Source organism: Poeciliopsis prolifica, unplaced genomic scaffold (assembly GCF_027474105.1).
Source record: "Poeciliopsis prolifica strain line A6 unplaced genomic scaffold, Auburn_PproV2 SCAFFOLD007, whole genome shotgun sequence".
In the NCBI taxonomy this organism is placed as follows: domain Eukaryota; kingdom Metazoa; phylum Chordata; class Actinopteri; order Cyprinodontiformes; family Poeciliidae; genus Poeciliopsis; species Poeciliopsis prolifica.
The window spans coordinates 5,251,668-5,275,861 of record NW_026562382.1 but is presented as its reverse complement, the minus strand read 5'-3'; the positions used below and the strand labels follow the sequence as shown (position 1 = coordinate 5,275,861).

Here is a 24,194-nt window from a genome sequence, read left to right as displayed (position 1 = left end):
TACATTTATATAAAAGTTTATTAAGTACACGTAAATATATATATATATATATTTTATAAAGGTGCATACAAAAGTAATTGCTTGTTTTGACAGATGGACCTTGCAGTGACAATAATACCGAACAGGGTAAACCACAGTGACAACAGAGACAAGCATCTCATGGAAACCCTCATCATTCTCCTGGCAGAAGAATTATCATTTGATTCCAGTTCATTGACCATGTCGGACACAAAGAGATCACGGACAGCTGCACAGTAAGCAACCGCCTCCTTCTAAACAAAAGAGAGCAACGTCTAAGCAAAAAAAAAAAAAAAAAAAAAAAAAAAAAAACAGACTGAGAGAGAGAGAGAGTCAGCAAAGGACAAAATCCACGTGAACCCACTGACATCACCGTCATCTCGGCAGAGGAGACGACGAGTCCTTTTGCCAGGCTTGGTTCGGTCCACTTCTTCGTGCGCAAAGCTGGAGCACGAGACGAGGTAAATAAATAGGCTACGTTAAATAAAGACTTAAATAGTGTAAGTGATGCTTTAATCAGGACCAAAGACCACGTGGCCGCTGCCTTCTTCACCACCTCTCGGATGGCGGTGAAGACGCCTGCCGCTGTTTGCATCAGCAGCAGGAATCAGGAAGAAAGTTCAGATCAATATATATATTGAGATATGTATATATATATAAATCAACAGTCCAGTTTGTGCGCGCGCCTCGCTTTACTGGCCCCATCCTCCGATGCCAATTTCCTGTTTGTAGCGCTTGGTGAGCGAGTTGGCTTGCTGGGTCAGCTTGGACAGGACGCCCTGCAGTCCGGTCAGGTGGTACTGGAACTGCTTCTGCAGGTCCTCGTCCTCTCCCTCGTCCTCCTCCTCGGAGCACGACGCCGAGCAGGAGGAGCAGGTGGAGGCGGAGGAGCAGGTGGAGGCGGAGGAGTGCGAGCGGGTCACTTTCATGCTCTCCTTGAGCCGCTGGTCGGCCGACGCGCACCGGACGCCCCACTCCATGTCGCTGCGGATGGACTTGAGCAGCTCGTAGTAGCTGTACATGTCCCCGTCCTCCACGTCCGACTTGAGGACGCCCATCTCCCTGTCCTCCTCCAGCGGGACGTCCCGCAGCAGGCTGGGCACCAGGATGGTCTGGTCCATGTCGTTGACGGCGCCGATGAAGCGGTTCATGGCGTTGAAGAGCGAGTTCTTCTGCCTGGAGGTTTCTGACAGCTGCATCATCATCTTGGCTCAAGTTTTCGGGTGTTTTTGTTGTTTCGTGCTTCTCTTCTTCCTGCCGGGCTTCTGTGGGCTGTTCTGTTTCGTTGTGGCTCCCAGCTCAGGAGGATCCCTTCTTATAGTCGCTGCCGAGGCGGTTCCTAAACCCGTTTGTCACTCTTGAAACCTGAACCGGACGACCTGAAATGGCACAGAGACGGGAACGCCAGATGAACGCCGAGATCTGGCACTGTCGCCGCCTGCACAGACCGGATGGACAAGTTCTTCTTTGCATAAGATTCATTCATTTCCAGATCTCGTGCAAAGCGTAATAACAATTTTAAATATATCTGCTTTTTAATGCACAAAAGTTTTAGACCCACAACTCATCCTACAACCTCAGTGAATCTTTAAAACCTTCACTTCCGGTGAAAGATGGCAAAAAAACAACAAAAAAAAACCCAACAAAAAAAATGTAATCCACATATCACACATTCTGTTCTGATGAGCAAGAAGTTTGTTCACGCGGGGGCGGGGAGTGCGGAAATCAGCCCACTGAGCAGACGCCCGGCAGCCAATCACAGGGCAGGGTTGTGTTTCTGTCGGGGCGGGCCGAAAGCAAGGTGCATCAATGAGAAGCCAGTGTTGTCCTACTGCGATTACAGAAGAGCCGAGCAACACGTGTTTTCCCTTCTAGTGAAGGACGAGAAACATCCATACCTTAGAAAGGACACGTCTGTCAGCTAGAAGGTTTCTGGACTGCTTTCAACTTGGTGGCATTCTTTCTGTTTCAAAGAGAGTCACAGTGATCTATTTTCACAAAACCATGTCAGCTTTTTGTGTTCTCCTTTTGGAGCGTTACAGCTGCAGACCTCAAGATGTTTATTGGGATTTTATAGACCAACGCAAAAAAAAAAAAAAAAAACACCAGCATGCACTGTTGAAAGCAACAAAAAAACTCAACAGACTTCTTGCGTAAACCCCTTTTAGCAGAGTGAGGTACCGACTGCTGTAAAGTCCAGCAAACCTTCAGTGCCAGACGTTTTAGTGTTGTCGCTGTAGCCTTTTGGGATGCATTCAGCGACTGGTTTTGACTGTTTTCATTGGTAAAAAAAAAAAAAAAGTACATTTCCTCTCATGACCAAAATTATGTGTAGGCCGATTGGATTTATGTTGCTTTAACTGGATGTAGAATATCATGAAAATGCTTGTCCGCTTTTTCAAGACAACTTTGACTCCCGGATCGAGGAGGTATTCAGTGAAACGGCCAACCCCGGACTTTGACTTGAAAGCAACGAGTGCAAAACATCGCTTGGCAGCGGGATTTGGACTTTTAGAAATTCTGGATCAAACACAGCAGGCGACTTCCAACCACAGTTAGAATAGCTCCAATGACTTATGAAAGATATCCTAATGGAGTATGTAATAGTTATAGGGAAAAGTTTTCCATTTTGATGGGAATGTGCCTGGTGGCTGTCATGTTTGGGTATTTTCTTCTGGGGTGACTGCAGTCCATTGGATTTTTATATTACACATACACCCAAACTGTTACACCAGCCGGTTTCCTGTAGAGAAGGTAAACAGCTGAGCATCCCCCCCGCTATCCGTCAGCTGCGGGGTAAACACGGGGACTTCCACGACTCCTGCCACAAAAATAGCCTCTGGAACAGTTCTGGTTACTGTATGTGCACTGGGAGGGTTGAGATTGAAATCTGAGCTCCTGTAAATACCTCTTCTCAAAACGAAACTACAGAAGTGTTGCCTTGCGTCGGAAGTTAAATGACACATGGGTTGGTGCCCCCCTGAATGCGGAGACGGGTCAGTGTTATGTAAAAAAGGATGAGCTCAGAGCCCTGCTATGAGGCTGGACAGGAAGCAAGGCGGGCTGACCGAGACTATTTGCTGATAGCACAGGTTGTTCTGCATGGGAGGAGATGAGTAAATGTTTGGACATTGTTGCCGGGTAGGAATTAAGGGAATGTGGATTCTGAGGTGGTAAAACCTGCTGGGTCGGTTTCAGTCTGGGTCCCAGGCCACTTCTAGAAGCCCTATGTGTGATAAGTTTATTGTTCTCCTAAATTTCAACCCTAAAATGGGGCTGCGGATGTCTGTCCTGTCAGACTCAAAGACTTCACATAAAACATCAGATGAAGTCTGAGATAAGAAGTTTTTAAAAAAAGAGGTTTTCAAATAATGCGGTTGTTTACTGAGAGTCAAAGACCTATCTAAACTAAAATGACCTCGTGTGAAAATTTCACAGAAGAACAGACGAGCTGATCTGCTTACTATTGGAAGACGTTTGACCCTGTGCAAACTGCAAAAGACGTAGATCAAAAGGAAAAATTCTGTTTTTGGTTACTTTTCTAAAGTGCGTTCATAACTTTTGTCTGGCCCAGTTTCGTGCTCATGCTTTCTCGTGATGACTCCATTTTTAACATTAAACTCCAGATCCACGGGGCAAACACCACAAGCAGCTCGAGAACGAGCCTCCGAAATGCACAAACAGACAATCACGCGAAGTTAAAATATTGTGTTTCTCTATTTTTGTGACTAGATTGGGTGACCACGGCCTAGTTTTGTAGGCCATGTCAAACTTTCTTCATCTCGCCAATTTCAGGTGGTTAGCAGGAAAAGCAGTTCAACACAAACCAGTCCAAACTGGTTGCTACTCACGCAGTGACGGCTGCAGCCAAACAAGAGCAAATTGCATACAAACGCATGAGGTCACTGGTGGGAATTGGTTGTCCTCTGTGGCCTGGAGAGAACAATAGAACACATCAAAAGTGTAGCATTGACAATTCTTTCATCTGTAAATGCAGTTCAGTATTTTTCAAACTGAGGTCTAATTCAGAATTTCTCATCCAGAATATGCAAAGTGAAGACCCTTGAAAACTTTATTCTTACTTGTAAATACATTTAAAGTTGCTAAAATGTGTCAAGTTGAAACAATTAAGTACTCATTTTGGAAATCCGATGTAAAAAAAAAAAAGTGTGTGTGATTTTTGTCGCCTCTCCCCACTTGGTGTCCATTTGTATTCAGCCTCAGTGAATCAAATAGTGCAAAGAAGATTTTTGCACTATTCTCTTTGCAAACTTTACCAGCGTCTTTGAGCATCCAGCTTCAAGCCTCTCCATAAAATACACGAATTTGCTCTGATCTGAGCCGTTCAATGCTGGCTTCTATTTTCCTCTTTGTCAGCGCCTGCATTTCTCTCTTAGTGTGAAAAGCATATGCAGTGCCTTGCCAAAGTGCCTGTGCCCCTCGAGCAATTTGTCGCGCTACAGCAACAGGCTTCGTTGTGTTTTACTGGGATTTTATGCGACTGACCAGCACAAAGTGGAACATAAATGTAAAGCCGGAGGAAAGTGTTGTTTTTTTTAAAATAAAAAACTCAAAACTGAAAGCTGAGTTATTCAGTTGGGGAGCCACGTTTAGTTGTAATTGAACCAGCAACTCTTTTGGAGCTTGTCTCTGTCAGCCCATTCTTCTTTACAGAATTTGTCTAATTCAGACAGACTTGATGGGGAGTGGGCTCTGCAGACGGCAGGTCCGATGCCCATTTCCAGCGGTCTACATGGACAAATGTAGTTACTAAGTTTTCTCCTGAGTTTGAAGCTGTTTTTTTGTTTTTTTTTGCTGCTTCAGGAACAAAGCTCCACTAACAGTCTCTCGGCTTCCTCTCTGCAGATTATCTGATCCCAGATTCAGCCTGAAAACAGAAAGACTAAACCAGGTCAGCAGAGCCAGTGTGTACAGCTGCTGAGCAGAGATCAGAGAGAAACAGGGGCTGGCTTTGCTGCTCTCAACAGCGCTGTCAGTCATGCGCCCCACCTCACTGACTTCATCTATTCTCCTGAGGAATAAAAAAAAAAAAAAAAAAAAAAAAAAGGCCTCTCCACTTGTCAGGGAGGACGCGCCGTGCCTGAACGCCACAGCGAAACCTGGATCAAGTCGGGAGGGTTCCTCAATTGTGTGTCGTGTCAGAGAGCCGAGCATCCACAGATTACCGCGGGTGTCATCATCATCATCATCATCATCTCTGAGGCTTCAAAGGGCGAGAAAGGAGAGAGGAAGAAAGAGGGGTGGAGGGGTGGGGGGTGCGGGTGCTGGGAGGGGGTGGGGTGGAGAGGGAATGAGGGTTAGTGGTGCGTTGAGCTACAGGAACAGGCAGCTTGAGTGGGAACTCTAGTACTTGTCATCGCGGCGGCATGTTGCTGGAAAGCGTGAGGCAAGGGGTGTCAGCGGGAAGGCTGCAGGCAAAGCAGCAACAGCAATTAGAACGACAACAACAACAACAACAGGGGGAAAAAACAGCAGCGATAACAGCTCCCATCACAAGCAGGAAGGTGAAGTGAGACAGCCTGGCTACGTTTACTTTATAAGATTGTAAATGAGGCATTTTAGTGGCATGCATGAGGGAGTGTTTGTCTTTGTCTCTGCGCTGCGGTGGGAGGAGGGCTGGGTTGCTGCCTTTCAAAATCAGATCTGCATTAGGAAGCAAAGTCGTTCGCGCCCTGGACCTTTTGCACGTTTTGATGTGACTAAGCAGGCATTTTGTTTAAAAGACAGATTTATTCTCAGCACCATGACCGTCTTTTATTTCAACATTTTAAAATGGTGACCTATCAAATCCTCATCAAATCTTGTCATGAGCAACACCTAGCATGTTTCACTCTAATGTTTTACAAGGGTGCAGTACAATCAAGTAATCATGTTGGCTTCAGTTGTTACAGGAGTCAAATATGAATTAAAAATACATGTCACTTCAATTGTCACCTTGAAATTGGACTTCTGTCTCTTTAAAAACTCAAGCTCTTTCTCAAACTCCAGGAAGTCATCACAACATGGCTCCTCCATCAACCATTTAACGACGTTTTCACCAGCCTTGCACTGAGAAGTGGCTTGCATAATGAGTTCAGGAGATGCACAGGGTGACTGCTGCTGGCTAGTCTGAAGGAGCAGATTGGAGAGGGGGTGGGGGGGATGCGGGGGTGTGGCAGCTCTGTGAGGCGGAACTTTTGGAGCTTGGAAAACGGCGGTCTGAGGAGGAGCTGCGTCTCAAAGGCGGCGCTAGGTCCACCTAGCTGAACGGTAGCCGCGGGAGATTAAAGGATTTCTCAACAATGCGTGAAAGAAAACGCTCCAGTTTTGTTTTTAATGAGAGAATAACGCTATAATGTGACGTAAGGCTAAAAAAAAAAAAAAGAGTCCATTTCAATGTCCTATTGAGATACAAGCATTGGATTGTGTTTCTGTTTTTTTTATTATTTTTTTTATTGCCGCTTAGAAATAACAGATGTTGCGTATATCTGAGGACGCACTCCTTTAAGCTATCAACATCAGGATCTTGATGCTTCCTGGTGCTAGCCGAAATAACAGAGCGTATACTGAGGACGCATCCTTCCTTCATTTAGATGGAGTGAAGAAATACTCATCAGGCAAACCAAATAGCTGGAAAATTAGTTCCAGACAGATTGAGTCTGCAGGCTTTCAACGATGGTTCGTGTACAAGCAAACCCTTGTAAGCGCATAAGAGGGTGGATATCAAAGGAAACCATATGTGTGTGTGTGTGTGTGTGTGTGTGTGTGTGTGTGTGTGTGTGTGTGTGTGTGTGTGTGTGTGTGTGTGTGTGTGTGTGTGTGTGTGTGTGTGTGTGTGTGTGCGCGTGTGTGCGCGCGTGTTTCTGAGTGTACCCAACCCTAATAAAATGGCGGGTTTCTGTCATGTGAAACATAAATAAACTAATATTTACCTATTCTCTAATTTGAATCAGTTCTTTTTCTTTTCAAATTGCAGAGAAAACTTTGAATTTGGTTCAGTTAGACCATAAAACATTGCTTCGCTGTGGAGAATTGCTGGACCCCTCGCCTGATTCATGCCTTTGTACGATGAGATCGTTTTGATCCTTTGTTTCTTCTCTGCACACTATGGCTTTAAGGATGTGAATGTCAAAACACAAAACAAAACAAAAAAATGCCATTCATGACAGCTGAAGTTTATTACAGCTTAATCAGAGTCACAAAAATTGATAATATGGAAACTCAGAAAAACTCACTGCTTCTAAGTATTAGTGTGAGGGTGCAATATATTTATTTACCATCACTAAATAATCTATAGAGATTTTTTTTTAAGCTTAAAATTCTGAAATTCAGTTCGGTTAGAACAGCAGCACCCCTTTGCAAGCTCCTGGAAACGTCTTTTCCTTTAAAGCAAAAACAGTGAAAAGCATATTTCAGATGAAACGTTGTGCAGCAAACATTTCTTCTCGTTTTCATTGTGCTGATGTGGCGGATGCCGGAGAGGTGACAAAAGTCAGAGAATGTGTGTCCTTGAGCTGACGCGTTTTACTCCAAAGTACACTGTGAATTCAAATGTGATGCCAAGGATTCTTAATCAGACACTCCTAGGTGACGAATGAAATGAGATTCCTTAGCATTGTTTTTTTAAAATAAACTATTTGAATTATGAATGAATTGGAACGTCTTCTGAGATGACATTTCCAAAACACAGATGAGCTCTTATTGGACAAGTTTGTTGTTTCTTTCTGACTGTGCCTTGAAAATTTGGAGAATAATTGAGGAATATTCCATAAAAATTAATCAAAACTAACATTTTAAACGATAACTTATAACATTTCTGACTATAATGGCCACAAGACAAAAAAAAAAAAAAGCAAAAACATTTGCTGTAATTGGAAACATTAACCGGGGTCAAGGGTCATGGTCACAGTTGTTTGAGTGTTCAAGATGTGGACTTCCTACCCAGCCTCGGAAAGCAAGACGTCTTCTTTAGAACCGCTGTCCAAATCTGGGCGACTGTGGACAAACTGGAGCATTTCCAGTAGGTTTAGCTTTTCCCTCACGCAAGACCAGCAAAAGAAACATTTGAGTCCAATTGCCAGGTTTTCACCTTTCAGTTGTTTTCACTTAATCGTTTGAAACGCCCAAGTTTTGCATTAAAACGTTTTTTTTTTTATCTCAACATTTAAGCATAAGTGTGCTTTTAGTGAATCCTTTTCTCCGTTTTGATTAATTTATGAACCCCAAGACGGATTAATGTTTTAATGGGACATAAAAAAAGTCTGAAATTGATACAGATTACTAATTATTAATATCTATCTATCTATCTATCTATCTATCTATCTATCTATCTATCTATCTATCTATCTATCTATCTATCTATCTATCTATCTATATATATATATATATATATATATATTATTTTTTATTTATTTTTTGAAATTAAGGACCACAGTCTGTTGAAAAAGTAAAGTGCTAAGGTAAAAATAACAAAGCAGTTGGAAGTCCAGACTCCCAAAGTAAATCTCGCTAAGTCATTGGTGAAGCTGTTTTGAGAGCCGTTGAATCAACAGTAAAGGTTATTTTTGGGGCTGGCGACATGTAATGCAATATGCAGACAGGTGGTTCTGTTATTGAGGCCCTCTGAAATGGACTGAAACGTTAGAGCCCCAGTCTCGAGGTAAACTGCTTTTGCAAGCATGTTTTCATTCTATATATATATATATATATATAAAAAAGTAAATCTCCTTGTTGTTTATTTTGATGTTACAAAAAGGGTGGGTGTAAGTGTGCTCGCCCTGTTAATAATTAGTCTGGCTGCACATTGAGGTGTGTGTGTGCGCTGCGCAGTGCGTGCAGTGTGTGTGTGTGTGTGTGTGTGTGTGTGTGTGTGTGTGTGTGGGTGTGGGTGTGTGTGTGTGTGTGTGTGTGTCTGAGTGAGTAATAGCGCTTCCCCGGTGAATGCCTCCCTGCAGCCCACAGCCCATTATGTGCCGCGGAGAGGCGGAGGCGAGGGGCGAGGAGGAGCGCGGAGAGCCAGCAGCACGCACGCTCCATTAGCGGACCCACTGCCGCGCCGCTCTGCCGGTAATTTGCGTAACGAGGTTGGAGCGAGTTCCGCTGGCTGGCCGCGGTCTGACCGAGCGGAGCTGCTCTCCTCGCTGCTCCTCGTGTTCACACCGCCTGTCACCGCGCTGCCTCCGATGCGGCCCGGAGGAGCGGAGGAGGAAAGACAGACAGGGAGAGAGAGGTGGAGATTAAGCGCCTGTGCGAGTGTGTGTATGTGTGTGTGATGTGTGTGTGCGTGCGTGTGTGTGTGTGCGCGGCGTCCTTCCGTTTCCCTTCATTTAGTTCGCTCCGAGGTTCCGTTTTCCGCTGATGCTCAAGCGCCATCATGTGGACAAAGATGGCACAGCAGCTGCGTAGTGTCAGAGAAAAAAATAAAAATAGACGGCGCCTCGCAAAGGCGCTCATTGTTTCACATTATGAACACAATTCAATGAACCTTAACGGAATATTATAAATGATGGACAAACGCCACAAGAGAAATAAAGGACATAATGCGTGTTTAAAAAAACAAAAACAAAACAACAACAACAACAAATAAACCCCAAAGCTTTTCCTTTCCGCAGAGTTTCCACGCTCTCCAGATGCATGCGTGAGAGCTGGATACTCCATCTTCCTTCCATCCACAGGTCAGTTTGTTTCTCTGCATTGCTCTCACAAGAGTCGTCTTCTGACTGCTGAACGTACAGACTCACTCTGCGAGGTTCTGGCTGTCCAATCCGTCATTCAAAACGTTAAAGTGTCAGCGGCAAGATGTTGGATCGTGGCTATCCTAAAAAAAACAACAACAACAAAAAAAACCCCCCCCTGCAATCTGAGGCATGAGGTCAGCTAACCAGAAATGCCAAGAGGTTCTCGGTGAGAGGAGAAACTTTGTTGCAAAACTCATCTTAACCTGTAAATGTCTTAGCTCTAACGAAACACTTTTAAATCCAAATTGAAATTGAAATTGAAATCCTTCCTCAAGTTTTTCCAAAACAGCTTGCTGGAATTTTGGTTCATTTCTTATGGACGTCTTATGACATCTGCAACCAGATGCTGCCAGCCCCCAGTACATCCCAGATCATATTTTAAGTCAGGAACAAAAAGTAAAGATGTCCCAAAAAAAAAAAAAAAATTACAGGAATAATGTAATAAACTAAGTCACTTGTGTTGCAGTGGCAGATTTTCTATATGCAAAGTGATTTGAATAGACAATAGCTGATGGTGCCGCAATGCAAAAGCCGAAATTAACTTACACCAAGCAAAACTGTTATTCTGTATATTTATTGATAATAAGACCACTGATGGTGACTTAGTCAGTAGTAGACAGCATGGTGCGGTTCTTCTTGGGCCTCTAGTGACCCCTAGTGTAAGCTGGATGGTATTACAGTTTAGTATTTACAGAACAAAAGTTTGGAGAAGAGAGCGCAAGGAACCACACATTCACAAATCAAATTTACAATTTTTTTTTTAAGGAAATGCCACAATTAAATACTGACTAAAAAAGCAAAACAAAAGAAAAACAAAATCACAGCTGGAGCCACAACATCTACTAAATGCTCGCACACACACATATGCGCGCACACAGACATAAAAAGAGATCAAAAACATCTGGGCAAAGCTGTAAACGAAATACCAACAAACCATAATAAGTGTAGAGCTAAAGTGTGCATTATTTCTCAACTAAACATTAGCTACAATAATTATTTTTTTTGTTTGTTTTGTTTGTTTTTTTTCCCAGTGCAAGTTTCTTACAAACTATCAAACAAATACTGACTCTGAGAGCTCGATGTGGATTGAAAAACCATGACACGACAGTTATACTGATTAGCATATTAGATTGTGAAACAGCACGTCATATAAATTACATTTCCCATACATATCTACAGATGAGGATGATGATGATGGCAGCAGCAGGTCGGTGAATCACACAGAACAACCGTGGTTCGTCGATGTTCGCCGAGCGACGCCCACTGAACTCTCTGCTGGTAGACAGACAGACTGCCGACTATTTCACCAGAAGAAAATGACTAAACATCCCGATCGCTTGAAGAGGAAAATTGTCGACGACGGCTAAAATGTAAACACTACAAAAGCTCAGCAAAACTTCACCCAAAAAAATGCAAAACTACTCTTGGATCGACGAGCAGAATCCTACGATCTAAATCTCTTCCCACGTCCTACCGACCACACGACAGAGTCCTAACATGAACTACGCACGTTCAGATCCAAACAGTGATTCTCAGATGTTGTTCTTCTTATTCTGACAGTGTCCTACGCAGGTGCCTGCGCAGGTGCCTGCGCAAGGCGACAACGGTATCGAAAACAGAAAGACGGCTGAGTCGCAAAATTCATTCAGAGTCTGAAGAGACCTGGTCACAACTTTATCCAAGACTGCAAGAATTTAGCGTGCCAGATTTTAATGGCAGGTGTAAGTTATTGTGTTTAACCGGGTCGGTTTGGATCAAGTCCGGAAGGATGAACAAAAATAACCAGAAAGACATTTTTCTCTTCTGTTTCTTTGAATCATACGAATAGCGGGGGGTGTTTTAATGTGACTTTCATGATACCACTAAATAAAGGTTCCCTGGGTTATGTCCAGCGTCAACATTCGGTTTGATGGGCTCTTCAAACTCTGATTAAATCATTTTTACATGTAAAGCTGATTAAATAGCTTAAATATTAGTTCCTTTTTACCCATCTTATGCCTCAAAACGCATTTTCTTGTTTCACAGTGAGAATTAAAAAGTAAGAAATCAAATTTGTTCACTTATTTGGCTTTCTAAATTCCATAGACTATGGGCAAAAAAATATTTTTCATTATCGTGGTTCAAAAATACTCTACAGCAGTTTTTTCCCTTTTGCCTCCTTTAGCAACATGACCTCTCCTCCTTAGTGCACATAATCATGTAACAGCAGACTACAACCCCTACGGGAACACAGTGATGAGCAACGACAAATGGAAAAACTAAACCTACCAATGGAAGGGTTACTTTCAGGTTTCTAAGTGATGTCCTTCTGAGGCTCTCCAATCTGCTCCCCCTGCCCTCTGTGGGCCGCACCGATCAGAGAACAAAAAAAACAACAACAAAAAAACACAAACTGCCAATGAGCAACTTTTACATCAAGCGTTGTCGATGTGGTGCATGGTACAGAAAGCTTTGATGCAACTGCAGCAAGTCGAGGAATGGTGCTTTACAATAAGTTACATAAAGATTTTACACCGAGGTCACAGGCAGAGAGACGGACGGAGGCAGCTTCCGATGCAGGTGTGTGATGGGAGTTTTGGGAATTCATTTCAGTCCTGCGACAAGACACTTTGTCTTTTCTTCTCTCCATCTCCCTGATAAGATAGAGAACATTTTAGTGTTGGAGTGGTTTCTTTTTTCTTTTCTTTTCTTTTCTTTTTTTGGCGCTGTGCTTTAATTTTAATAACTGCGTCTCACCTGCCACGTCACATCAGCTAGACCATCTCATATTGATTAGCTGTGATGATCCTGGACAGACAGCAGGCCAGCAACATGCCAATCAGCTGAAAACAAAACAAAACGCACACAAAGTGAGCTTCAATGAACCGTTGCAAATCATAAGGAACCATTTTGTTTTGTTTTTTGGCACACTTTTCTCTACCTGTGAGAAGGCGATCCCAAACGTCACGCCAGCAATGATGGCCATGTTGGTTTCCATGAATGAAGTGACCAAGTCAAAGCAGCCCTGAAACAAAGGGGGGCATGTCAGTCTGCACAGGAAACAGGGACACGTTGCATACGCAAAGTAAAGGGAAGATGGGTTTATGGGAGAGAAACAGAGGCAGATGTTGGTGTATGGAGAAGCCGGGAGGTCTTGAAGAGATTTGTTTATTTTTGGAAAAGCACAAAGAAAATGGAGAACAATCAGAACCTACCTGGTGGTAGACCTTGCTTGGCGCTACGGTTGCGTTGCGGAGATCGTCTGGGTTACAATCAGAGGAGTTAAAGCAGCAGCTGGCAGGGATACCGTTGGAGGGGTAAAACACGCTGCCAAACCAGTTGGTGTAGTTATAAACTCCACAGCAACGCAGCTACAAACCCAAAAACAAACAAACAAACAAACAAACAAACAAACAAAAAAAAACATTCATTCAGAATCATACAGGCAAAAATTGTACAGTAAAAAACATACCAGTACTGACAACTTTTTAAGAGTTTTCTGGGACTATGGTGTTGTTGTTTGTCGAAATGCACCTTCTTCCGGTCTCCCTCTGTCATAAATATGATTTTACAACAGACACAAACAGGTTGTTGTACACCTTTACTAAATCTCTGGCTAATAAATAAAACACGCCCTTTAACAAGACAATATATACATCTCTGCCCAGAACTGCAGTCTGCTTGCTACATGGTAACGTTGACTAAATAATTGGAAGGAGATGTGTACTATTTTAACTTGAACATGTCGTCAAACAATACAGAGAGCCATACATACTGTGTGCACCATTACCATGACAGCCAGAATAATTTGTATACACTACGGTGACTCAGAGAGGACCAAATTAATCATTTCCTCCAATAATCTTAGCTCACTGGCGTGCTTTCACCCAATTGCAGAGGATGAACATGGTTTAGAAAACTCCAGCTCCTGAGCTTGGTGTTAAAACAAAAGTCTTAAGACCACCAGACTAAAGCAAATTTGATCTCTTTGCTTGAGCAGCATGGACCTGAGTCCAAGACTCAAGTCATTAGAGCACAAGTATAATTCAAGTTTGATGTCTTTGTGGAAGTTAAAGGCCAGTTGAGACTAAGACTGTCAATGGAGTGCCAGACATTGACATTAGGTGGAGAATCTTTTGAGTCTAAGTCAAGTCTAACGTCTGATTCGTGTGGCTGAAGCACGACTTGAGTCCAAGACCTTGAGTTCAAGGTGTTTCTGCAGCGATATTCCATGTCAAATCTGAAATCTTTGATTTTTCAACTTCAGTACAACTTGACTCAAAATTGCAAAGTCTCCATTTCAGCTCCTTTATTAAGATTTTGTAAACGTTTTTGTACGTGTGCTGCAGGCGAGTCTACTGTGTCTCATATACCTGTGTGATTAAGAGGCAGGCCATAGAGCACTTCATCAAAGGTAACCAACCTTTTAAAGTGTGGACAGTATCATTTTCCGAGTCTGTGACTCAGCTTTATGTTACCACTCACATTGTTCTGCAAGTAGTCAACAGCACGGCTCGCCTCATCCTTAACATTGTAGTTCAGGACTGCATCGGTGTAAGTCCTGCGAAAGGTTCCCTTTATCTGCAAAAACACGGACACACACTTAAGTCCAATATGTCGACACAGACTTGCACAACTGCACAGCTGCAGTGAAACGACTCTGACCTCATGACGAAACACAAATCCAGAGATCCCCGCCACAAGCTCCGCAAGGAAGACCAGCGAGAGAAACATGGCGTACTACATGAAGAGGAACGAAAGCGGGAGATTTGCATGGATAACATGAAAATGTTGAGGTGAATATCATCTGCCTTTGGATGCTTACTCTCACATAACCACGATTAAGTGAACAAGACACCCGGAAGGAGCTACAGACAACTCCTATCTTCACTCGGGATAAAGTTAAAGCATTGTTCCTCAAGTCATGTGACCTGAGGATTCAGGATTCATCAGTACTTCTCACTCTTCCTGCAGAACAACACCTACAGGTTCTTACCAGCTTCAGCATCCATGGGCTTCCTCTGCAGGTGGCGAAGCATCCAAACAGGCCGAAAACGATGATGACAGTCCCGGTGCCGATGAGGACGTACGGTGCGTTGGTGGAGTTGTCGGCGATGAGGGAGATGTACGGACCCAGCATCAACTTCCCCCAGACTCCCACTGCCAGCAGGATGGCTCCCGTTATCTAAACGGATGAAAGAGATATGGCACAGGGAGCTGAATGAGAGCAGGGAAGGAGAGGCCTTATTCTCGACACTTATTTCAACACTTGTGTTTCTGCTGCACGCAAAGGGGAGAGACGAAGAAATGGGGATCAAGGTGGAACAAATAGGAGAGCAATTATAGTAGGAGGAGGAGCCGGAAGACAGACAAAAAAAAAAAAAAAAAGAAGAAGAAGAAAATCATCAGGAGCATGAGGTGCCAATCACCTGCTCTGTGAATATGCCGACATTCACGCACGAGAACATCAAATCAAAGGAGCTCTTTGATCCGAGGCGAGACGCTTCCTCCTGTTGCGCCTCTTTTAGCATTTCAAATGAATGCGGCGGATAAAAGAGCGCGTTGTTCGAGGCAGATGAAGCAGCGTGTGTCTCAGCTGGGTTTGTCTCGCTGGCGCTGAAAACAGAGCGGGGCGGTGAACGGCTGCGGATGATCCGACTCCGGCGAGGGATGCCTCATCCTGCTAACCATTGTCTGCTAGAGACGCGGCTGCTCAACATCCAGCTGCCAGACCTTCTGATTACAAAGGGAACGCTCGGCGCTAATGCTCTCTGCTCCTTTAAAACCGATGTGAGCACGACACTCGCCTCCCTGCTTTAACGGCCCCTTCCTCTAAACTGTGCTGTTCGGAGACAAAAAGGAACAGAATTATTTATATTTAACGCACCGGAGCCTTTTGCGTTTATTTTTGTCTGCAGCTTCGGCAGCCTTTCTTCAAATTTAGCCATTTTAGATTCTCTTGGGAAGAGTAAATAAGGAAGAGGCTCCTTTTGTCAGATGAGACTAAATCTGTATGGTCTACTTTCGAAAATGCTAATGAAAAAATGTGAATAAATACACCTTTTGTTTCTTTTTGGTTTACAGGTAGGTCTTCTTTGCTTTACATGCAAAAACGGTATGTAAAATAAAACATATTGGAGGGAAACATGTTGGAGATTGCAAAGCACTCCTGGCTTTTGATTTAAAGCATATTTATGTGTTTGAATGGTCTACTCAAAGTTCAGGCCTAACTCCAATTGAGAATCTGCGGCTGGATCTGCAAGCACATGTCAACAACATGTGTCAAGCACTTATTGACACGCTGCAAAAGAGGCTCACAACTATCGCTACACCCTGCACCTTTACAAAAGGGCCTTACTAATGTGTTGCGATACGATGTGGACACTCATATAAATTTGCAGAACAGGTAGAGAAAAAAGAGTCATAATGATGTCTGGAAATGATTAGTCTGAGTGATGATTAACCCAGTGCTGCTTTGGTATTTTTAAAAGCCTTACATTGCATGATCAGCTTTACTTGTTTTCAGTTCAAAAGCCTGAAGATATTTAGTCATTTTTTGGTATTACTATACCACTATCAGGTGTTTTACCTTTCAATCTTAACACTGTGTGTGTGTGTGTTGACATTATTCACGTAAAGGAATATTTTTTGAAGTAAGCGAAACTGGTGAAAATGAGCAACTTGTGGGCAGGTAGGTGCAGAGGTGAGGATGCCCACACAGGATGTCGTCACACACAGTTGAGGTTTTTATTTCTGTTCGCAAACCAAAGGTTGGATCTTCATCCGATTTTCACGGTAGGATGATACTACTGCGACAAAAATGAATGTATTCTCATCTGTACGTGTGGCACAAATAATTTTAGAGAGAGAGAGCGCCTGTTTATTTACATTTTTGTTGTTTCTTACATTTTGGTGAATAATTCTTAAACAAAGACAAAATAAAAAAGCTAGCAAATGAGAGGATGGAAGAATGTGCTGACAGGACAACTATTAGTGATGAAGTCAAAGTTCGTCTTGTTTGCTACCAAGATATACAGGGACATATCAAACCTATCCGGTTTGCCTATATTCCAAACATTTAAATTTACACACAAATACAGCACTTTAACGTAATGTGTTGTATCACCGTGAGTTTACAAAAAACACTTCAATGAATCCTCTGATTGGTGGATCCCTAACAGCCTGTCAGACATTTTACTTTAGTCATTTAAGATTGATATAGTTTCCATGTTTCACCACCCGTGAGAACGTAACTCCTCCCTCAACAAGTTCCTGTGGCTACGGCAACTTTCTACAAAAGACGACAAAACCTCGTTTTAACAAAATCGAAAAAACAGCCAATCAAATCAAAGTTTTGCATTAAAACTGCAAATAAAAAAAAACAAAACAAAAACGAAATATGAGTTGGAGCCCAACAATAACAAAAAATAATTTAAGTTGAAGGCAACTTCATGCAAAGTCTTACAACATTAAATCATTTTTCTGCTTCTGATCTTAAAAAAGAAATAGTTGATCAAATTCCAGGTTTCAAACCGGCTCCTTCAGTCTTTGAAGTCTTGTTTACTTAGATATTAACGGGTGAAGACAATAGAAAGTGACTCATCCACATGGTAGGAAAATCAACGAGCTATAAAGTCTACAGCTGTAGACTTCACTACCGTGAATGAGTTTGAGCTATTTCTTGAAATCGTCAGTTGTTAGAAGTAGAAAGTGTAAAGGGCAGAAGTCCAAATGACTTGCAGCTGTAAGTGCAGTGAGAGGTGGTTCAAAAAAGTTTTTTTTCCCTTTACTTTATTTAGTTTTAATATTTTTCTGATTGTGGGAAAAAAAAAATCTTCAGAAAAGTAGCATGCTTTCATATGATTTATTTATTTTATTTTTTGCCAATAAATGTAAATTTTTTTTATTTCAATCCAACAATTACAAGACAGGAGCTGAAGTCAACCAGCATCTAATAAAAGACAAACAAAACATCTAAAGCACTTTTCAGAAAAGCCTTCACCTCCATTTAGTCGACGCCTTGATAAACTAAAGGGCTTAAGGCTGATGATTTAATTTGTCAGTAATATTATTAGTATTTCTATTAACAGTGATTGAGCCGGCCAGCACAGGGAGTTGTGTCAGTGAGTATTACCTTTGATTATCATAATCTTTCTAATCATGTACATGATCCTGTCCTCCAAACAGCTGCTGCTTCGCACAAACAAACAATTTGGTGTCGTTTCTGGAGTGCAGCTCTCCATGCCGCTGAGGGGTTGAAGTCTGCGGAGGACTATTGAAGCTGCTTGCCCGAGGCTGAATTCCAAACACCCTGAGACGCTCTTTCTTCCTCCCTTTTTTGAGCCCCACAACCCCGCGTCGCCTCTAGGACCCCCCTTCTCGCATGTTTTGTTTGAAATTCAACGCCGACCGCTGTGGTTACAGCGCCGAGTTTAAAACAGGTCACCCTCCCCTCTCCTCCTCTCCTCCGCCACCTCCCTGAGCTTCTCTTTCAATTCGCCTCCCACTCGGCCTAATAAAGAAACAGAAGGTGCGATAACAAAATATGCCCGCGAAGGACGAGGAGCCGACTGCAACACCTGCTCCGCGTTTCTGCGTCTCCTGTCCCCTGGCGTGTATTTCAAGAATGGTGCCACTTCTTCACAAGCTCACGAGAAAGCTTCGAGACAGGGAAACCGACAGGCCCGAGATTTGGACACCTCTCCTATTTCGAACCAGCTTTTCAGTCCTCAGAGGGGTGCAGGGGGGGGGGGTGGGAGGTTGTGCCAAGCTCGAGATTCTCCTCCATTCTGGCTGCCTGAAACCCGACGCTCTAGATGGTAGAGTGCGCTCGTGGACCACCGACTAAATATAAAAAGTTTCATGTCTGTGACTGCGGCTCTGCTCAGCTGCGTCTCACAGCTCTGCAGGACCTGACGGCTGAAATCAGCTTTCCTATAACATTTAGCCTTAATGAGATCCAGGAGAAGGTACTCAATCATGTTAGTCGGGGTTTACAGAGAGTGTGGGGAGCATAATAATGAGTTCTTGAAAACAATTATTGATGGGTAAATCACTTCCAGATTAATTAAATGACCTTATCGCTGGAAATGAGTGAGAGGATCCTGTGTCAGAAGAGTTGTACCAAAACCAATGAAATTTTGCCATCACCCCGCTAACTCAGCTTGTTTGCAGTTGCATGGTCAGAATTCAGCTAAAGTTCAAAGATACTTTATTAATCCCAAAGGAAAGTTAAATAAATAGATTAAAAGAAGATTATACTATTTTTATTTTATATTAGACTTATGTTTATAAACCAGAGAGTGTCATAACAAATCCAAAATTAGCCTGAAGAATAACTTCTTGACGTTTCCAACGAAAGTAATGAACTATTCGAGGAGGTTTATTTATATTTCCCAGGAGTCGAATTTATTCAGAATGAACACTTCAGTTGTTTTGCAAGACATGTAACTTTAGTGGTTCTTGATTCTAGTTATCAATACAACTGTGTCAAATGCAGACTGCGGCGGCAGGCAAGGGCTCTCTTTTCACTTAGCTCAGACACAGAGAAGAAAGAAAATCAGCTAAAGTGACTGAAAGTCATTTTCAGACTTAACAGAGGACAGATATAGAGTAAAAGCGGTGAGCACCAGCGCCATAAATGGCGTGCTCATCAACATCCAGTGCAGACACCTCAATGGTCTGGCTGTTTACTTCCTGCTGCAAGTGGCAATACAACCGTGCCGCATATTTTTCATCGACGGTCACAGTTGTATGGTTGGGGCACCGTGGCCTGGTTGGTAACACTGAGAAAACTTCTCTAAACCCAAGAGAATCTTGTCAGCCAGATTGAATTAACAAACAAAAAAAAAAGAAACTAAATATGTTACATCTTTCTTGTCTTGAGTGATGTATGCAGTTTCGCATAATAACAAAATTTGTAGTATAAAACCTTTCTAAAAACGCTCCAGATGTGCTGGAAAAATAAAAGACGTCCCATAGTGCTGTACTGGTTTGCATTACACTGCAGGGTGTGTCTTATGTTTTGCTTCCTCTGCTGTAGAACAGCAAGATAGCCAGACAGTGCAGATAAATCTGTAGTCCACACTCTAAAGGAGGCCCACTTTCCTCTCTTTTATCTCAGACTTGTCACCATGCTACTTATAATTATATAGCCTCACCAATCCTAATGTCTTTTTTTTTTCGTTTTGTCTGCTCTTGGTTTCTTTCATTTTTGGGGGGGGGTAAATTCTCTGGATTTTATTTTAAGCTGATGTAAACTGGACAAGAGTTCGACACATAAACCATGCAGCCTAACTCAATCTGCCAATCATTTGTGTAATTACGGAAAGATTTTTACACGGTGAGTTTGTTAAAAAGGTGCGGCTGATATGTTAGACAAAATAACGACTCAAGCAATGGTACAGTAAAAGAAATACCAAGACTTTGACCTCTAGACGTTCATTTTTGCAAAACTAAAAAATAAGCTGTCTGTGCCTTATGTACAGTGATAGCCCATCGCTACATTTTGATAACACGCCATCGTCCTTATACGGTACTCACTTCCTGTTTAAAAGAGGAACAAATTATTCACAGATTTTGATGGCTCTAATATGACATTTGTCCTGTGAACCACCGAAATGAGATTCTACAGCAGTGAAATACATATTATATTTTTGCATAAACTGAAGGATATACTGTCTTGAGTTTGCCCCAAGATTTCCCTCCTGTGGGACAAAACCATCAAAAGACAGCAGCCATCCTGATCAGACACCAAAACAACAGCTGACTCCTTTTAGAGCAGCAACTCTAATTTAAGCTTCACCAGATGACAGATTTGTCGTAGACTGGAGACAAATGATCAGATTTTTTTTTTTTTTTTTTGTCCATCGTTACCCATAATTCCCGGTTGGGAAAATATACAATCAATCTGCAGTAGATGGACACATTTGGCAGGGAGAGAGTCGACCCAAACAGCAAGATATGTTGCCAACAGTGAATAAACAATAGAGGATGGGACACAACCTGAGCTGCAGGTGGTTTTGTTTGGTTTGATTTTCAAGCCATTTTTTTTCTTTCTTTTTTTTTTGCAACTTTTTTTGTAACCACACACCCATCAACTCAAAACCACCACACAAACTGCAACCCAACTTTTTAAATTACTGCATCAAACTTAGCAAAATGCATAGTGATAAGCAAAAAGCCAAAACGCACACAGCAGAGAGAATTATGTCTAAAATAAATAATGAGATGCATTTTTCTATTTATTAAAAGAGAACTCGGCATGCTCTTAATGCTCTGAAATTACGACGTTTCAGCAAATTCTAAAGTGAAACGGCTTATTTCACCAGTGACTTCGTCGGGATCTAGTTTTCAAAGAATCAACATCTTCTTGTAAGTGGAAACTTAACGCATGTTAAGTTAGACCTTTGCTTTAGTTGGTTTGACAAACCCTGAAGTCTGGGATCCCTCACCAGGTCCAGTTAAGTGTCTGATTCATTCTTTCAGTTGTGAAACAAGACAAAAAAAAAAAAAAAGGAAAAAACCTGTTTGTTAGTTCAAACTCCAAGTGTCTGCAATTTCTCTGACGACTGGGAAAGTCGTGTACCCAGATTGAGTTTCTGTTTTTTTTTTGTTGTTGTTTTTTTATGGGGGGGCTGATTTCTTTCTCGTTCACACACTGACACTGTGGCGATGCTGGGATATTAATAGCACAATATTCATACAGGTTTCACTTTTAATTCCGCCTCATCTGTAACTTGTTTGTTCACAAAGGACTCTAGACACTACCATTGAACAATAGCATATTAATGTTTATCAGGATGCTGTGTGTCTCTATAAATCTCAACCTATTTTTGTTAAAGCAACCCGGTTATCAAAATGCATTTGAGCTACAGGCCACGTCATATTTTGGTTGATGCTAAGATAAAATAGCAGCTTTTAGCCTTGCAATCAATACATATTCAATGATGGTAGTGTAAGCAGGGATTTCCTGTGGGGATAATCCCACTCAGAGTGAAAGTGGGCTATATTCACGGTGTTACATTCCAGCACTGAGGCCCGGGTAAATACAGGGGCCCTTTAAGAATGTATAGGAGCAACACTAAAATGCACAGCATCCCACGGAAAACAGGCCAGTCTCCCATGCAGCGCCCTCAAAGCTGCTCCTAAATCTTTTTTGTTGTTGTTGTTTTTTTCCTCCCTCACATCGACCATGATGCTACAGTGTTGAGATAAAAACGCGCTGACGCCCAGCAGCCAATACATGAGCAACCTTAGACCCCCGCGGTTACATAAGGGGTTACTGCAGGCGATTCCAAACGCTAAAAAGAGAGTCGCGGCGTGATTTTTTTTTTTAAATGTAGCCTATCTTTCTTTTTCTTTTTTTTTTTTTTTTGGGTGGTGGTGGAGGGATTTAGTCAACAGCACGGATCCATCTCTGATGCTGGCACCGAGCGGCCTTTCATCACGCACAACAAAAACACGAACAGCAGCGGAGGCGGAGCGGCAAGATTTGCTCTGTTAGGAAAGGTGAGGGAATAAAAAAAATATAGATATGTCTATATAGAGAGCGAGAGACAGTGAGAGAGAGGCTACATACCCAGAACACGAAGGAGTAGACTATAAGCAGCGTTTTAAGGCAGGTGATGACCGGTTTGGTCTCCATTGTGGCGCTGTGTCGGATCGAGCCGCTGTGGCGATAATAACGGGAGCGGAAAAAAACAGAAACGTCTCCGCGGCTGGTCGCGCTGCGCTGCGCTGCGTCCTTCGCGGATGCGGCCGCACGGCGTCACTGTCCGCCCGCAGGTTGCGCTGTTCGTTTCTATGCAGCATCAGACGGCTCTTCGCTTTCCTCCCTCCCACCCCCGACAAAACATGGCCCCTATTGTGGAAGCGTGGAGGTTTTTTTGTCGAGCGGCGGAGGAACATATAGATCCTGAAAACACCCATATGCGCGCGAGAGGGGTTTTGTGGGTCACGTAAAAACAAAACCAACGCGACCGGAACAGTGCAATGTATTCAAAATGGACATCGTTTTTATTATTATTATTATTATTATTTCGGTTCGTCACATTTTCCACAAAAACAATATATTCAAACCAATCAGTTTACACTGTGTCACTTAAGTCATCCTAACAAACGTGTTTTATCAAATTAAGGTTAATTTCAAATCATTTCATTTGCCTTTTAACTAGAAGACACGAAAAAGCCAAATCGGGGCTCCAACCACTCTTGAACTTTTGCATATTTTGTCCCATTACAATAACAAAAATTCCTTTAATTTATTGGCACCTTAAGTGACCAACAAAGTAGTGCGTGTCTGTGGAGCTAAGTGGAGAGAAATTGATGCATGCTTTGATCCATGTTTTCATGAATGTGCTGTGCATTAGTGTTCATTCCTCTTCGCACTAATACCCAAAATAAGATTCAGCAACAAGAAAATCTCTATAGAAGTGATCTAAGTAATACTTACAGTCCAAACTGTGTGTGACGTTATCCTAGTTTTAAATACTATAAAATCTTCTTTGGTTCATTGCCATGAACACACCATGTGCTTTGTGACTTATGGTAGCGATGGCATCATGCTGTGGGGATGTTATTCTTCAGCAGAGACAGGGAAGCTGACACAGAAGATGGTGAATATGTTTTTACACCGAATGACTGAATATGGAAAAGCAGATGTGAACAAAGAGAACGATGTATGAAAGACACCATGAAATCAGAATGTTTGCTATCGGAGGACGCAGCAATAAAAAAAATACCAAAACCTCAGGAGATCAGCTGAAGATAGAGTTTAGTGTTATTAATCAGATTTCAGGGAAGAAAAAAAAAACAGGGTTCAAGGAAAGGTGTAGCATGAACGTATAATTGATACAATCAACGTTTGTATTGATGTTGCCATTCCAGTGCAACGCAGACAAACATTGCAAACATTACAACAAAATGCACCAGACTTCTGTATCTGTCCCTGATGTGTGTAAACAGAGGGGAAGAGGTTAAATATTCAGTCTAGTATCAGGCTACAACTGCCTAATAAAAGAGTCTGAGTGATCAAGTGGCTTGCATGACTCCCAGACCAGGTCAGTCTCTGTTACAATATTCATTTGACTCGTATGACTTATGAAAGTAATTCTCTAACTCAAAGTTAGAGAATTACATGCATTTCTATTAACTGAACTGCTGTCTGTTCAACAACTGCGATGTGTATGAAAATCTAAAAAACATACTTGTTGACTTTAAGCGACCAATGCCCAAAATTAAATACTGCACCCAATGTTACAGAACCATGAAAACATCTCCTGATTATATTTTAAGGCGAGGCAAGTTTGTTTGTAAAACACAGTTCAAGCTGGTGATGGACTCTTGGCTTCACCATTTTGGATGAACTGCTTGTACAGGGACCACTGGAAAAACTTTTGGAATGATTTAAAAATAAAAAAAAGTTAATTTTTTGGGATCATATAAAGGTAGATTAAAAGT

General features: G+C 42.3%; 2 protein-coding genes across 2 annotated transcripts; both read right to left on the bottom strand.

Annotated features, from left to right (window-relative positions):
* LOC129360865 (mid1-interacting protein 1-B-like) lies at positions 1-1,327 on the bottom strand. The gene has a single exon (XM_055031329.1). The coding sequence runs from the start codon at positions 1,221-1,223 to the stop codon at positions 711-713; it is 513 nt and encodes a 170-aa protein (XP_054887304.1). The 5' UTR covers positions 1,224-1,327; the 3' UTR covers positions 1-710.
* A 10,002-nt stretch (positions 1,328-11,329) lies between these two features.
* tspan7b (tetraspanin 7b) lies at positions 11,330-22,570 on the bottom strand. Its single transcript, XM_055032230.1, has 8 exons — positions 22,315-22,570; positions 14,731-14,919; positions 14,400-14,474; positions 14,220-14,315; positions 12,950-13,105; positions 12,676-12,759; positions 12,492-12,577; positions 11,330-12,388 (listed from the first exon to the last, which is right to left on the bottom strand). The coding sequence occupies exons 1-7, from the start codon at positions 22,378-22,380 to the stop codon at positions 12,509-12,511; spliced, it is 735 nt and encodes a 244-aa protein (XP_054888205.1). The 5' UTR covers positions 22,381-22,570; the 3' UTR covers positions 11,330-12,388; positions 12,492-12,508.
* Between the last annotated feature and the right edge of the window lie 1,624 nt (positions 22,571-24,194).